At 41.8% G+C, this 16092-nt stretch overlaps 1 protein-coding gene across 1 annotated transcript in view; it reads left to right on the plus strand.

Annotated features, from left to right (window-relative positions):
• The first annotated feature begins 218 nt into the window (after positions 1-218).
• man1a1 (mannosidase, alpha, class 1A, member 1) overlaps positions 219-16092 on the plus strand; it is a 137760-nt gene continuing 121886 nt past the window's right edge. Inside the window, exon 1 of the mRNA XM_028605579.1 lies at positions 219-938. Within this exon, the coding sequence (XP_028461380.1) occupies positions 429-938 (510 nt within the window). The 5' untranslated portion in view covers positions 219-428. The remainder of the gene's footprint in view (positions 939-16092) is intronic.

The following is a 16092-nucleotide window of genomic DNA, read 5'->3' on the forward strand; positions in this document are numbered from 1 at the left end:
CTTTGTCCAAACTCAGTCACGTTGTGGTGCTTTCTGTTGTTGTTGTACGGTTAGTAGAACACATAAAGCTGTAACCGCGGCTGTCAACAGCTTTTATAGTAAGCCGTTGGGAGGACACGCCCCCCGTGTTCCCACCACTCACAGGGCAGAAAGTGATTAGCTCATCGCGGCTGTCAGTCACGCCTATCTACCGTTGCTTCCTGTGTGAGCCACTGGACTCGTCTGACTGCACAGAGTCTCCGGTATGGGCAGCCGTCTAGTCTTCAACTTTTTACTGGAGATTTTACCACAGTTACGGTTTATTTGACACGGTTTATAACATCTCAAAATGGATTTCTGATCGGAATAACCCGAAAGTGAGTCCGAGTGAGTTCATTCGACCGTTTAAATTAATTTTTTTGTTCGAGTTGTTGAAGGAAGAGGGGAAAATGCCAGTTGCAACTCTTCTGCCTTTTACCGCGACCCCGAATAGGAAGTCTGCCAGCCCGACCTCATTCAGGTTGACAGAGAAATTTATTTTGTTATTAGTGTTTAGCGCTTTTATAACCCTCTGTTTCGGAGCCATTTTCTTCCTACCGGACTCGTCCAAGCTGCTTAGCGGAGTTTTCTTTCATTCCTCCGCGGTGGAGACCAACACCCGCACCGGTCCGGACAGCAGCGACCCAGGCTCGGCAGTTAACGAGGAGAGGGTCCTGGCCAAAATCAGGAAAGACCACGAAAAAGCTCTGTTAGAGGCAAAGGATACCCTACAAAAACGGCCCGACGAGATAAAACAAGACATTATAAATGATAAGCAGAAAGTTGCAATGGAGAATAAGGGTCAAGGTGGGAAGGATGACAATAATTTACCTATCGTTGAGTATCACCGCCCGCCCGGGGCGACTGGACGCGAACCTCTGGACCCCGAAACCAAGGATAGACGGGCTAAAATCAAAGAGGTAAGGATCTGTTGAGCTCACGCACTGTTCGCTCTATGGGCGAAAAACACGTCACGCCAAACTCCGCCAAAAAATCAGACATTTTAAATGTTTCTCCGAATTTGTTAGTTGCTGTTCATTGTAGAACACGAGTAAACAGCTGACATGAATCGATCAGGTTCCCTCTACAATTCGGCGCACATATAATACACCAAAGGCCACTAAAGTGTATTACATTGGAACTTTTACATAATGTTTTGCTTGTTATCTCGAAAGTGCTCTCCGCCGACATACCTCGCGGAGAGCTGTGGCAATAAGTGTAGGGCAGGCTACACCAAATGTACAACTTGTGTTTTTATTGAATCAAAAATGACCACGGTGGATCACTTGGAGCCGAAATGCGCAAACATCTGATTGTGTTTCGTTGAAGAGCTTATGCCATGTTGTGTTGTCTACGTACACCTGCCGGTGAATTTGACACGTTTATTTAACAGCCTTTGCAACGGCATTCGGCGTGACGTTTTTTCTCTCTCCACGAAATCCCCCGCAGCCTGTTCCCGGGGAAAACCGAGGAAAGCATGCAGGATCCACCGCCCCCCTCTGAGCTTATATACCTGTCTTTCAAGTTTCCCCCACATGTCAGGACGGTAGATACGGGGCTGATGCAAAACCAGCTCGGATCCATATGGATGCGGAAGATTGAACAGATTTCTTAGCCTGTCACAGATCTTAATACATGACCTACATTCATAGTCGTAACCTGAATATTGGATATTTTAAGTTTCAAAGCCTGAGTTATTGTCTTTATATTAGTGTTAATAGTAGTAGTGTTAATAATAATAAGTGTCATGACTACCTGGAGTCATGATTCAGCCTCATATTATATTTATTTACCGGGACACAGTATATGACTTGCATACAATAGCCTGTGTGCCTCCTGATGTCGTATCATGCCATATAGCGAAAGCAAAACGGTAGCCTTGTAGTCTGCAGCAGGGTGAAAGGCACCAACAGGTAGCATGTCTGGTATTATTGTGTTGTGTCACTGCACTGTGTGTGTGTGTGTGTGTGTGTGTGTGTAACCTAGTTAAAAAGCCCAGTGGTGATGTCTCAGAGGTGGTTTCAGGTGGCTGCTGATGGTGTTCAGTTGCTCTGTGGTGTGATCTGCAGCTCTCTGATATGAAAAATATCCGCACTAAAAATCGTCACCAACTCTACATTGAGATGAGACCGATATCTTTTTAGTGTTATTTTTGTAAGGAGGAGTTTTCCCATGGGGCTTGTGAGGAGCAGTTGCAGTAGATCTGCTCAGTGAGGTGGCTTGATTTCCATTTACTCATTTGGGTGGTTGACTGGTAGACTCAGCAAAGGACCTTTTTTGAGTGAGTAAGGTTTGGTGAGCACGTCATGTGGCTGTATAAACATTCAGATGGACTGATTTTTGCCTTTTTTATTGAAAATCATTTTGAAAATGAGATTACTGCAGGTCATTGTGGCCCACATCTGATATGAAGGAGATATGACTTCCCTAAACAGCCTCCACGCCTGTGGGTCTATGGTCACTCAAGACTAAATGAAATATCACAATGATGTTTTTGACTGAATACCACAGTATCAATAATGCAATCATAGTCAAGGATGACCTTTTTGTGCTTTCAAGAGATATTTGAGAAGATTAAGAAAAGCAATCATTGGTAAGACCAATCAGCTATTCCGAAAATCCTATTAGGTATGCAGCTTCAAGACCTCGAAAAGACAAGATTGAACTTTACCAGAATATTATGTTAACCAAAAATCCCTACACTGTCTCATATCACAGCATGATATTTTATCTATGTATCGCTCATCGGGCATGTAAACGGTAGTAGTAAACACTGCCCTGAAACCTCAAAAGATCACTGCGTGTGTTTGGTATTAAAGACACACTGTTTGAAATTCTGATGGGGCACGTTTCTGACCTCAAGATGACATCACATGCCACTGAAAGGTCATGCTGTGCATGCGGTATTAAACTCGTCATGTCAACGAGGGGCCATACTGTTTACAAATTACAGTTTTCCGATAGTGTGCATCCTCCTGCCAACTGGTTGACATCATATCGACAGCGGTATCCCAGGTATGAGGACTTCAGTTAAAACACAGAGCCAACTGTATCAATAAAAACAAAAAACGTATGCAATACTTAGAAAAGATTGTTCTGAGTCCTTACTGTGCTAAAATACCAGCCTTTAAAGTGGAATAAGATGGCATTATTTCTGGCTTTAATCTGAAATTGTAACCGTTTACTTTAAAAATACATTAAAGCGTAGCTAGCATGCTAACGTTAGCTAGCTAACTAACACCGGCTGCTTGGCTTGCTGGTTCCATCGTGCTTTCATGCTGTATCGCTTACAGAGAATGAGCTGAACAGCGGGCTGGGTCTAACGTTAGCAGCCCGCCGACCGGGATTGTGGGGTAAAATATGTATTTGTTTCAATTCTGTAACATAAACGAAATGAGTGGCACATAACGTGAAGTAACATGGCATTTTGTTTTGTTTGAGTTTTAACTTGTCCAGTGGGGCAAGTAAATTTCTCTTCCACTTGCCCTACAAAAAATCCACTTGTCCCGGACAAGCGGACAAGCCTTAATGTCGAGCCCTGCTAGAGTCTCTCAAAATCTGACGCAAATCTTTTAAACCGACCTTTGTCGATCTGAAATGAAGACAGCAACTTTCAGCAATACAGCAACTGCACAGACTATTTCTCTCTTAAAATGTTTTCAGAAACACGTTTCGGTGAACTATTTTAGTACAATATGAGATCGTATTCTAAACGAGCCGCCATGACAGTCTGGCTTTGAATTTCCAGAAAAACCAGACCCACGTGACGCGTTTGTCGAATCAGCTGCCGGTTTTTTTTTTTTTTTTTTTTTTACCAACTCGGGGAAGCCGATCAGTCCGACTGCCTCTTCTGCCGAGGGTCGGCCGTCTGGTCGGTGTGTCTGGGCCTTAAAAGACAGTGTCAGAGTAACCATCGGCACCAGTCGCCATTCTGGTTTGACAGCTGTTGACATTGTGAGGTTACTGTACGGTTGCAGAGGAAAACAGGACTGGCCATCTGTAACTAGCTCCATCCTAATCTCTGTTTGCTCAAAGTAAACCCACAGTGTTGCAGAAGTGCTCCATGGCGGAGCAATATTCTATGACAGAAAAACTAATGCAAACGTCTGGCTTCCAACTGCCAACCTAATGAAGCAACTAATGAACACATTTTAAAGTTAGGGGAGAAAGTGTAATGCTTTTGAACTACAAGAGAAAGACCCAGCAGTAGTGGTGTTTTTATATCCACTCAGCATGACACAGGCTGTCAGACACATTTTTGCTACTAAAATGTCTCAAAAACCATACGCAACATAACCTTAACACGTAATTAATAGGTACCCATAAAGATTATGAATGAGAAGATTTGTTTTTTTCACATTCTGTAAAAGCGGAGCTGTATTTTTGACAAACGAGGTTCTAAAAAGGTTCCACTGAAATCCAAGAAAGTGGTGAATTATTAAAACCGAAGTCCACTGACTCATTGTGGGGATCAGCATGTTATCATCATGTTAGCTTAATAGATGTAGTTTTTAAAATGGTAGTTTAGATTAATCCTAAAATAAATCTCTCCTTAAGCAAACCTCATCATCCTGTCAGTGAAGCAAATTTGATACGGCACGTTAGAGTACATGTTGCCTGCTGTGTCAACAGCCATCCCTCTTCCAGTAACATTTTAAGATTAGACAAAATAAACAAGGAAAAAAGTAGAGTGGTTTTAACAAACCGGTTCAGCTTGTAGTTTGGATAAATATTGAGTCAACGGCGTTGGTTCTGATTAAACAGCAGTGGCAGTTAAGACAAATATCGGTGAGTTTTCTTTTTTTTCTTTCTCTCCCATATCACCTGGTCTCAGCATTAACTCGAGCCTCGCAGTGTTCGTCGTACATGTTGTCTGGTGAAATGCGTGGAACCTGCAGCTGTGTTCTGCTTTTGAGGAAATAATTGTCATTGCATAGGAATACAATGCAATTAAGCCCAGTTCAGGAAGCTTTTAGTAGCATTATAATTATGGACCAGTAAGAATAGTAGCAGCATTAATAGATAAAGTAATAGTATATCTATCTTAGTAATCGGTTGATTTCCACCTCAGCGCCTTATTATGTTGACACACCAGCAAGGTTTTTGTTGGAAAAATCTGTTCTTGCTTTGCTGAGTTCCTTTTTAATATTCCTGCACAAAAATAGCATCTGGTTAACTTGTGCGTATTAATAAAAGGGCATATAGACTGACATCATTTGCAGTCTTAAGTGATGTGCCAAGACAAATTATTATCACTTTATTCAGATACTTTCAGCTTTATTTCGACAGAGATGCGTCTGGCACGCTTTAGGCTCCCCCTGCAGACGTTTTCTCCTTTTTGAAACCACACCAACGTACTCTTGCATGCTCCCCTTGAACTCAGGTGGCCCGGGGTTACTCAGTCGAAGCTTCTAGAATGATTTGTAGGGATGCCGGATTCCTACTCAACCTCTCCACCATCTGACCCCGTTATCCAGGGATCTCTGGAGAACCCCTCCTCTCCTCTTTGCAGTCTGCAGCCTGGGCCTTCACTTAGTCTTTGGAGGTGAGAGCAGATGTTTGGAGCAATGTTTTCCCTTCAAGGAATTGGCATGGTGACATGATTGTTTTTAATTTTGTTTATTTTACCACACAATTTCACCCATTGGGAAAGACCGTGACTGCAAAACCCTTGTTAGCAGTCACAGTCTGAATAGGTTAATGGGCGACCTATACCACCCGACCAACGTAAACTGCAAGTCAGACTTTGGTGAACAGGCGTCTCTTTTACAGATTTTAAAATCAATTTAACAGTACTCAAACAACAAATAAATATTTATTCACCTCTATTCACACACACAATGAGGCATATTCTCTGTTGTGATTGAAATGTATTTTTTGAGTTACTATATAGGCCAACTTTGATCTTGACATATAGGCTAAGCATTCTGTAGCAAATAACAATAAACCCACTATTAATCACATTATCTTAATGCAGTGTAACTACTTCAGCATGTAAATAATGCACCTAAAATACAAAAGGGCAAGGGCGTTGAGCAATCGCTATTATATCGAATCAACAGCCACGTGCAATTTAGCTGGCAGGTGAAGAATACAAACACCGAGAATCACCAGCTAACGATGAACTGACAACACAAGTTCTAGGACTTAGAGTTCTTAAAGACGTCGTACACACACAATTTCAACTGGCTAGTCATCCAGACAGTCTCCTTTTCCTTTCTCCCTCTCTCTGCGGCTTCGCGGTGTGAAGCGTGTGTCCGCGCTATTCTCCGACATGCACTCTAACAATGCAGCCCCTATTTCTAATACCGTGGGGGGCAGAAATGTTGCCGTGGGGGGCGCCACGGTCAAATCAACATAGAGGACACACTGGTTTAGCCTGCTGTGTTATTTTTTTTTTTTGCTGCCTCCAGCTTCTTTTGAAACAAAATTTGTCTTCTGGCTGTGGCAACAGCCACATGGCGAGAGTCAAAAACAACACACCTTCGTGTGTGTGTGTGTGTGTGTGTGTGTGTGTGTGTGTGTGTGTGTGTGTGTGTGTGTGTGTGTGTGTGTGTGTGTGTGTGTGTGTGTGTGTGTGTGTGTGTGTGTGTGTGTGTGTGTGTGTGTGTGTGTGTGTGTGTGTGTGTGTGTGTGTGTGTGTGTGTGTGTGTGTGTCGCGTTAGGTCACAGCAGTTTCCTGCGGCGTCGCTATGACAGCCACAGGAAGGAAGCCACACAAATCTGCAACGGTGAAAGGAGGACGGGGAGCCGAACCGAGTAGAGCTGGTACTAGCGGTGGGTAGGCGCCATAAATCACTAGGTACTTCCTAGGGCAGCCTTAGTTAACCTGTCCTCATGTGGCACACCAAGCTAGACAGGAGCCAAGTAAAGAGACTCCACCTGTATGGGTCTTAATGCCAGAGGCAACAAGTTGCAGCACGAGCATATTCATATTTGGCCAACCGATCTCAACGTGAAGGAATTTGTTATTGTCTGTTCTCACACAAGACCTGTGTTGCTGGATGTGCTTCACGGGACCGGAGAGAGAATTAAAGTATGTTGCAGACAGGAAAGGGGGGAGGTGGAGGAGTGCAATTAGGGATGTATTAGCACTTGCTACGGTAGAGACAGTTTAGTAGTGTTATTTGTAGGGGTGTCCCCGACTAAGGATTTACACATTCGAATCAGAATTGACGAATCTTTCTATAGTCAACTGATAGTCGAATCGTGTGTGTGTGTGTGTGTGTGTGTGTGTGTGTGTGTGTGTGTGTGTGTGTGTGTGTGTGTGTGTGTGTGTGTGTGTGTGTGTGTGTGTGTGTGTGTGTGTGTGTGTGTGTGTGTGTGTGTGTGTGTGTGTGTGTGTGTGTGTGTGAATGGGTTGGGAGGGGCACGACACTAGTCAGCAGGAGGGTAACATGTAAACCGCAGGCGCGTATGGACGCGTATTTTGCATCCGCCGCATGCATAACCGTCTCTATTTTGGGAACTGTGTATCCTGGCTCAAGTGTGCGCATTAATTCTTTAAAACCTTCACCGTCCACAACATTCACTGGCCTCATTGTGAAGCGAAATAAACTCTGCAATTTTGTCCGGGATTTCTCTTTTCCTTTTCTCGGGTAATGGCGGTCTCAAATCTAGCTTTCTTTGAGTTAGTTTTGGCACTACTACTACTACTACTACTACTACTACTACTACTACTACTACTACTAGATGAACTGCTGTCGTCAGTCTGATACTGTGGGTGGAGCTAGAAAAAAGACTAACATATTTTAAGTTAAAAACGCCATTATATATGAAAAAGTGAAATGTGTTTATTGGTAATAAACTTACCCGTTTTAAGTGGAAAGCCATGTTTGTTGTTGACGAGTGGTAGGACATGAGCTGTTGGCACAACTTGCATTTTACTTTTTTTGGATCATCTTTTACCATTTGAAAGTGCATCCACACAGAGGATTTTCTTTTTCCAGACATTGTTAAGTAATGTTAATCTCCTCGTCTGATGCTCCTCGTCTGTCACGGATCAGGGAAAGTGAAACTTAAATCTTTCACAGAGGTGGTTGGATTTACACACACACACACACACACACACACACACACGTAAAAAATATTTATTGAACTTTTCTTTCTTTCTTTTCACTTTTTTTTTACAGCATTATCATAATTAAAGGCTGTATATAACTTAATATAACCGTACAAAACCAGTAGTCCTGTGTGAAATTAGACATTGAGCACCCCCATATTGCCAAAATGGTATGATCCTCGTTTCATAATAACACCCGCGAAGATCCGACTGTGAGATTGGTGGTCGAATCAGGCTCCGCATATTGATGCATTGAATCTTCGACTATTCGGGGTCACCCCTAGTTATTTGTCTCGATTAGAGGGGTTAACATACTCTACTGTATATTGTTTAAAGTCAATAACTTGTATATTAGGGGTAGGACAAAAAACAACAACAATATTGTTCTGTATCTGTCACACACACACACACACACACACACACACACACACACACACACACACACACACACACGGCCTCTTATGGGACGAAATAAGAGCGCATTAAACATTTACTATGATCAACTTGGCGAAAACAAGCTTAACAAAATAGTGCTCCTTGTGTCATGTAAATCTAACTCCCCAGATGCCATTAGTATCTATGCGTTTCAAAGAACAGAGAAAAGAAATTGGAAATCTTAGAAGACGGATGGAAGGACAGAGGATGCAAGGTCTGGCACATTAAACAACAATATTGTGATATGTTTTCTTGTGGTACTGAAGCATATTGGAGGTGTTTTCATTTGCTTTACTGTAGACTGATCCGTCAGTTTAAATAGCACTGTAAATGCAGATAGCAGAGAACATTGATAGTCTGCTGCAAAACGACAGAATTTACAGCTAACTGCATGTGAATACATCATTCTGGGAGACTTTTCCTCACTTCCACCTGCATTTACATACAGACTTGTCAATGTAAAGATCAATAACTCAAAAATTCCCCGAAAATCTACTTAAATGTGTCGGGTGGGCAGCCAAATCAATTTGAACACGTTTTTCTTTTTTCATTCATGTTGGCAGTCTTATTTGTGGGAAGGGTATGAAAACATTCCCAAATGGATGTTTTTCTCCTATTGACATTACCTGGGATATGAGCCAAAATTCAAACCATTATGCCCACATCTGTCATTCGAGACGAGCTCTTTGTGCATCATTGGCCTATCATATTTTCCTATTCAGGTTTATGTTACCATATAGGCGGGTCTTCTGTTCATTCGGTGGTTTGTATTGAAGTTGGCCCACCTGTCTACACTTGCAAAGGCACATCTGTGACGTTTGCTAACGGCCCGTGCAAAGGCCAAAGACCGAAATTTGCCACTTCACATCCCGTCAACAAGTCGGCAATTTATTTTTTTGGCAAATACAAGCTTCTAAGTGTTGGCACAAACATGCTGGCTGATTTCAAAAGCTTGAGCTGGTTTTTGGATTTGAAAACCCTTTAGGCTGCGAGCCTTCAGAGGCGATGAAGTATTTTGTGACCAAGCCTTGTAGCCCACTGATGGACATGGAGGAAAATTCTCCTGGATATTTAATATTAACGTGTCCCAAGCACCCCGGGGGTCATGGTCGGCTGATTCTCTCGCCTTAATCCAATTCAGTCTAATACCCAGAATCATAGGCAGTCAGTCACATACTCCATTTATTTTTCAATCTCCACTTTTCTCCTTTTTCCATGTGTGGAGGAGCATTTTAACACTGCAGGCTCTCCGACCCTGCATATTGTATCAGCTAAGGATCTGATAATCTCATGGTAGGATGGGAGATTTAAGGGCCATAAAGTTCTTATTTTCTCTCTGTTGGAGCAGTGTTGGAATACGAAGCATCCTGACATAACGTGCACCAGCATCATTCATGCAACAAAACACCATTTCTTTATAAAAAGAAAAATAACAACTTGGTCACAATGTTTATGTTTCATTGAGAATTTCTAATTTGATCCATCAGATATATGAACATGGATACTATCTACTGTGTAGGGTCGCTCATCATCACGTTGTCTGCTTGACTGACACATGATCAAGGTCTACATCTTCTTACAAATCGACAGGCAGATTGAGCAAGAGAAGAGCGTGAGCTCGAGGCAAGGTTTACATACTTGAGCGGCATTTCCTTTAGTTGCGTTAGCAGTTCTTCAGTAATTAGGGTCTGATTTACAAAGGTTGCAGGTAATTACACAATCAGCAAATGGGGCCTGTCCTCTGGGCACGCTCTGCAAGTGATAGAGAGCCTGAAAGTTGCAGTATAGTGGTGGAATTTGTGCGCGATCAGCAAGATCAGAAGTAAAGTCCGAATGCAGTCCTGCTGAAACCGAAATATCTTTTAATGAACAAAGGACATTCCAAAAACATTTACTGAGGACACACTTCCACTCCAGTGGGGAAAGAAACTAAAAAGATTGCTTTTTAAAAATCCACGCCCCCCTCAGTATAAATGTCTAACAAAGTGAGTGCATTGGGCCCGAGTGCATTAGCATCTCAGTGAATGCCAAGTTTAATGACCACACGGCCATAACTCCATGTTCGCTCTCTTGTTTTGGCATTATAAAAATAGTCATTTGGTGTTACTTCTTTGTTTCTCTTTCCTAGAAGCTTTTATGTTGCTCTAGAACTCATCCACTGCTGTCACTATTGTTCCCCTATACTTAAAATTGACTCACCACGTTCTCCCTTTACGTTACCTTACTTAAAACCTTTTCCTTCTCTCTTGCAAAACAACATTGCAATTTGTGGAGAGTGCACTTAACCTATTAGGCTAATCACAAATCATAACTCGGACACTGAAACCTAAAAAGCATATAAACACACACACACACACACACACGCACACGCACACATTTTAATTTGTGTTAAAACCGCAGTTTGTTCTATAACATGAAGGTTGACAGGTGAGTCAAAGTACAACACCTCTTCTTTGTCCCCTCTGTGCTTTCCCCCCCCCGAGTGGTTTGGACTCCAGTTTTGACGTGGTATGTTTTCCTCATTTCTCCCAGACACATGCGTTGGCTGTGTGCTGTGTGCCCAGTTCAATTTACCGGGGCGAGAGAGGCAAGCCAAGCACACAAACTAAATTATTCAGCCTGCATCCCGCAGCCATTCTAACACACTCGCGGAAAAATATGCGAGTGTGTGTGCACGTTGTAATACTGGTCATTATGCACAGTTGGATACTACATATTTTGATAATCATTCACTAAAATGGACTTGATATGCAGGGTTTATGAAAGTGTGCATTCTGTGAACTTAATTGGAAATATTGTGTCCGACATGCAGTCATTAAGTTGACAAATGGAAAGGTCGACAATGAAGACACAAAGAGGCACCAAAGGCTATTGAAAGCGTTGTGACAAAAGTAATTGTTGTATTATTGTTGTTGTAATGTCTGCATAAATTCAATTCAGACTCCATAGCAAACCATTGTAGGATCAAATCAGTCCTACATCCATCACATCAGAGGTGGAACAACAAGATCTGATTTCAAATAAAAGAACGTTATCAGCATCTAACACATCAGTGCTGCCATAATCCACACACACACACACACACACACACACACACACACACACTCTTCAGACAGTCTATTATACGCTCAACACCTGTTTTCATAGCCACAGGGTGAAACTCTCACTTGATGTAGACTATTATAACCTGTGAACATGAGTCTTCCAACACAAACATGTGGTCGCCATGGTCGAAGAAGCCCTGTGGCACTAAACTGAGCAAAACCACGCACCTTTCTGTCCAACTGTTGCCTTTTGTGTCTTTTTCCGATGTAACTGGCTATTCTCATGCCAGACATTTTATCTCGTCATAGCAGGAAAATGCTACTGTGTCCACTACGATTAAGAAAAGGTTATGTTCCTGTTTTAAGTGAGCCAGTAAGCCATGCTGGTGAGTCAGCACGCACAATACCAAGGCCGTGGTATCATGTCCCCCCACCGGTTACATTTCCTAACACCTGAAACCGGTGCTCTCACGCTACCCTCTCTGAATGGTGTCTTTACTTTAATGGTCATATTTATAAACTCAGCAAGGCATCCATGACCCACTTGGAACTACTGCAGAAGGCTTGCATAACCTCTGATCTGGGTTTGTACCACCGCAGGGTAGGTTGTTGATGTTCAAGAGACTGCTTATTGGGTTCCCTCTTTGGACTTTTAGGTATTGTTGCAGATTTGGCATTGCAGAGGACAGAGTTCAAACGATTATTTGTCTTTCATGAGACTGCAAGACACCGATAACAACCAGGATCTGCATTTCATTTTACAAATGATCCAACAAAACCCACACACTCGCATCAAATTCTCAAGCTTACTGTAGCTTACCCCCCGAGAAGTTGCTGGTGTCCTTTTTTTTTTTTAAACTGCCTCACAAAGCCACATCTGCCCTTCTGAAAAATAAAGATTAGGATTGAACTGATCTGTTCCACAAAGAAAAGGAAGAAAGGATTTGGGCTTCTCCCCACCACTGCACTAATAGTAACAAATGGAAGACTCTTAAACTGTTTTAGCTGGCTAAAGAAGATGCATAGGATTGCCGCCCAGCTGTTAAAATAGAGGAGCACGCCACATAAGCTTCCAGCTGGGAACTTCACCAGACGATATCTCTTACAGTGTGTCTGGGACAGAAATACAGCCACAGAGAAAAGGCTTGTTTTCTAAAAATGAATAGACTGCAGCTTGTAAGACGTTTTGCATTGAGCAAATAAGAGTCCAAACATTGTGAATTGAATTTAGCAGATTAAAATAATGTTTTGTTAGGCAATGACATTAACTGCTATACTTATGTGGTTTAACATCTTAAAGCTTGATCCTCTAAATCAGGGGTCTTCAACGTTTTTTTAGGCCAAGGACCCCTTAGCTGAAAGAGAGACGAAGTAAGGACTACATATAAACTGGGCCGGATGGATGAAAATGAATGGCAGTGAATCCTTAAGCTTAACTGTATGGCTGCCATGGCTACCTTCCCTATAGTAAGCTTACCTTCAATGTGTAAATTAAATGGTTTGGTGTTTTTTTTTCTTCGCAAATAGGCCAATTTATCTTTGCTATGTTTTAGTGTTTGAAAAAAGAAACTTTAAAAAATATATTTTTTTAATCATAATTTGACGCTCACCCCCCACCCTCACCCCTGCTCTAAATGGTTGAGTAACTAAAAACATATTTTTCTAGCTGTTGAGAATCTGTTTAATGTTCTTCAGGCCTCTAATAGGATATTCTGCAGTCGTATTCTCTATTTGAGTAGCCAGTCTTTTATCATAGCCGATTAATAGAGTCACTATAATGCAAATTGAGCAGTCATTATGGCTGGGACCATCCAGGTATTTTTTTAGGTAATAAATTTGCGTAAAAGATTAGAAAATGCCATGGCAACTTTATTATCCCTTTTTAATGTGTGGCTTAATTACTCTGGAGTGGAGCGAATCTAATTTGGCCCACTTTGTAGTGGAGACGTGTTATAATTATTACATTATCACAAGTTTAAGTATCACTACCAAGAAAATATTGGGGCACTTTGAATATGGCAAGAAGAAATACAATAGAATAGAGGGAACTGAAGGGGTTTGATTTAGAGTTTGGAGTCCAGGGCTTTCATTTTTATGTTTTGAGCGTAGAGCTGGAAAGATTAATAATTAGATAATTGATGAATCAGTTTGAGTCATTTTTTTTCTTTAAGAAAAAAGTAAATTTCTCTGATTCCAGCTTCCTAAATGTGAATATTTTCTAGGTTCTTCATTACTCTGACAGTAAACTGGATGTTGCGGACAAAACATTTTTCAGACCAACCAACTAATCGATAAATCGAGAAAATAACCGACAGATTATTCAACTGTGCAAATAATCGGTAGTTGCGGCACTATTCGAGTAGAATGGAGAGTAAAAATGAAGTGCGGAACTGGATAAACCCACGGTATGCTGGTTAAGAGGGTGGCTGCAGTCGTGTAAATGTAATTGATTAGTGCCTCCATTTATTGGCATTGTAAATGTGATTGAATTAGCAGACATTGATTCTCCTGGTTGATTTATGGACATCCAACCCTTAACAAACTTGGATTGGAGCTCTTTTCTTTCAGTAAAAGAAAATATCCAAAAACACACTTTTTCAAGCCTCTTTTTCTTTGTGTCCTATGATTAAAATGGATAGACAATTGGTCGGACATAAGTCACCCTGGACTTCTGATATGTTTTACTGTAAATCGATTCATTGAGGAAATATTCTGCCTATAAATCTGTTCTGAAAACTACCATCCATACTTGCAGTAAGTGGAAAGGCTCGGTTGATGGAGGCTGAAGTCATTTGGGTCAGTTTCTGTCCTGGAAACGGTTTCGTACTCCAATTTCATCGGCGGTGTCACGGAAGCGTTTATAAAATGGTTAAAGCTGTAATAATGTGCACGAGGAGACGAAAAAGCTTTTTAATTTGTGTCTGTCAAACCGCCAGAATGGGCAGTTTACAGATGTCCTCTCAAACCGGGCTATTCTTATTCTGTAGTTATTCCCCGTGCCTTCGACCCAAGTCATCTGAATGGAGCACAGGGTGCATTTCTCTGCTGTTCAGTCCTCGTCTCTGCCAACTTGTTAAACAAATGAGTGATGAGCTTAAGCTCTGCTGCCGCTGCCGCTGCCTGTTCTATCGAGGCGGGCAATTGATGTAATGAAGGGAGGGACAGAAAAATCAATCTGCCTTTCACAAAGTCTTCATTAGTTTGCCTTTTGTAAAGCGTCTGGGTCAAACCCAATTGGACTGCTTCCTACACCAAGAGAAAGGTCAAGTCAATAAGTGTGTGTGTATGTGTATGTGTATGTGTGTGTGGTCTGACACATACGCACACCGCTGAGAGGTTTGCGAGGGATTGTTTAGCACTTCCCCTTGTGGCACGACAAGTCACAGTGGACTGAAAGATAACCTCCACATAAAAATGCCCTAAACGTATTTCATTAAATTTTCACTCTCTCGAAAAAACTGCTGAATTTCAACAGTTGTCAGAGTGGAAATGTAGAACAAATTTCAAGCCGCATTTCCCATTCACCTCGAGGTTATATAGCTCTTTTTATGTCGTGAATACTTTTGAGCCATTGCCTCTTCCATCCTCCCTTTTCTTGATTGGATATGTGTGAACTCGATTGGTCGAATTCAATAAATAAATAAATAAAAAACAAAACACACTTTAAACAGTCCTAGCTCCATGACACGTGGTTCATAGCTGTGACGGCTCCATTTCTGAGTGGATAATGGAAGTAATCATATCACCAAGACTTCGAAAACATGTTTTACTGGAATATATTTGTTGTTATAATCGTGCTCCCGCTGGAGTGTTGTTTTACTGCCCCGAACTAGTAACAATTATCTCCTTCCCCTTCAATTTCATCACTCTCTCCTCTCCTCTTCTCCACAGACGGCCATCAGCTAATATTGATTAGTGTGTATTGTTGCTGCGCAGGTAGGCTTGGTCTGTTGACCGTGTTGTCAACACTGAGCACTGTTAAGCACCAATCAGGCTATTGGGAGCGTCCCGTTTTATGACCCGATCAGGTCAGTGAGTCTTGGCTCAGGCTTGGCTTTTTTAGGACTGCGGGGGATCTATGAGATAAAGGTCTGATGGGAAATTTCTCTTTTATTGACCGGAATTTATTGACCTGGATTTTACTCAGTGGATGATCATTGATTGGTCATTGGTGGACGGTGAATTAAATCACTAAATTTGCAAAGAAAAACGGGTTATAGAAAGAATGTCCATATTTTAGATTCTTTCGAAAATGTTGATTGATTGGAAGTGCTCTACGTAATGTTTGTATCTGCTTTTGTTTGACGGATGATGACAATTTGACCTTTTCAGTAGTAGTAGTAGTAGTAGTAGTAGTAGTAGTAGGTAACTCTATTGTCCCTGTGGGGCAGTTGGGTTTGCGGCACAGTCGCAAGGCCCTTCATGACAGGACTTCAGACATATGACCAATAGAATAAATAGTCCATACATCAGACACCGACAGACATAACATGAAGAACATACATCTCACGCTACGCTATACACCCGTGGGTA

Source organism: Perca flavescens, chromosome 18 (genome assembly GCF_004354835.1).
Source record: "Perca flavescens isolate YP-PL-M2 chromosome 18, PFLA_1.0, whole genome shotgun sequence".
Classification (NCBI taxonomy): Eukaryota; Metazoa; Chordata; class Actinopteri; order Perciformes; family Percidae; genus Perca; species Perca flavescens.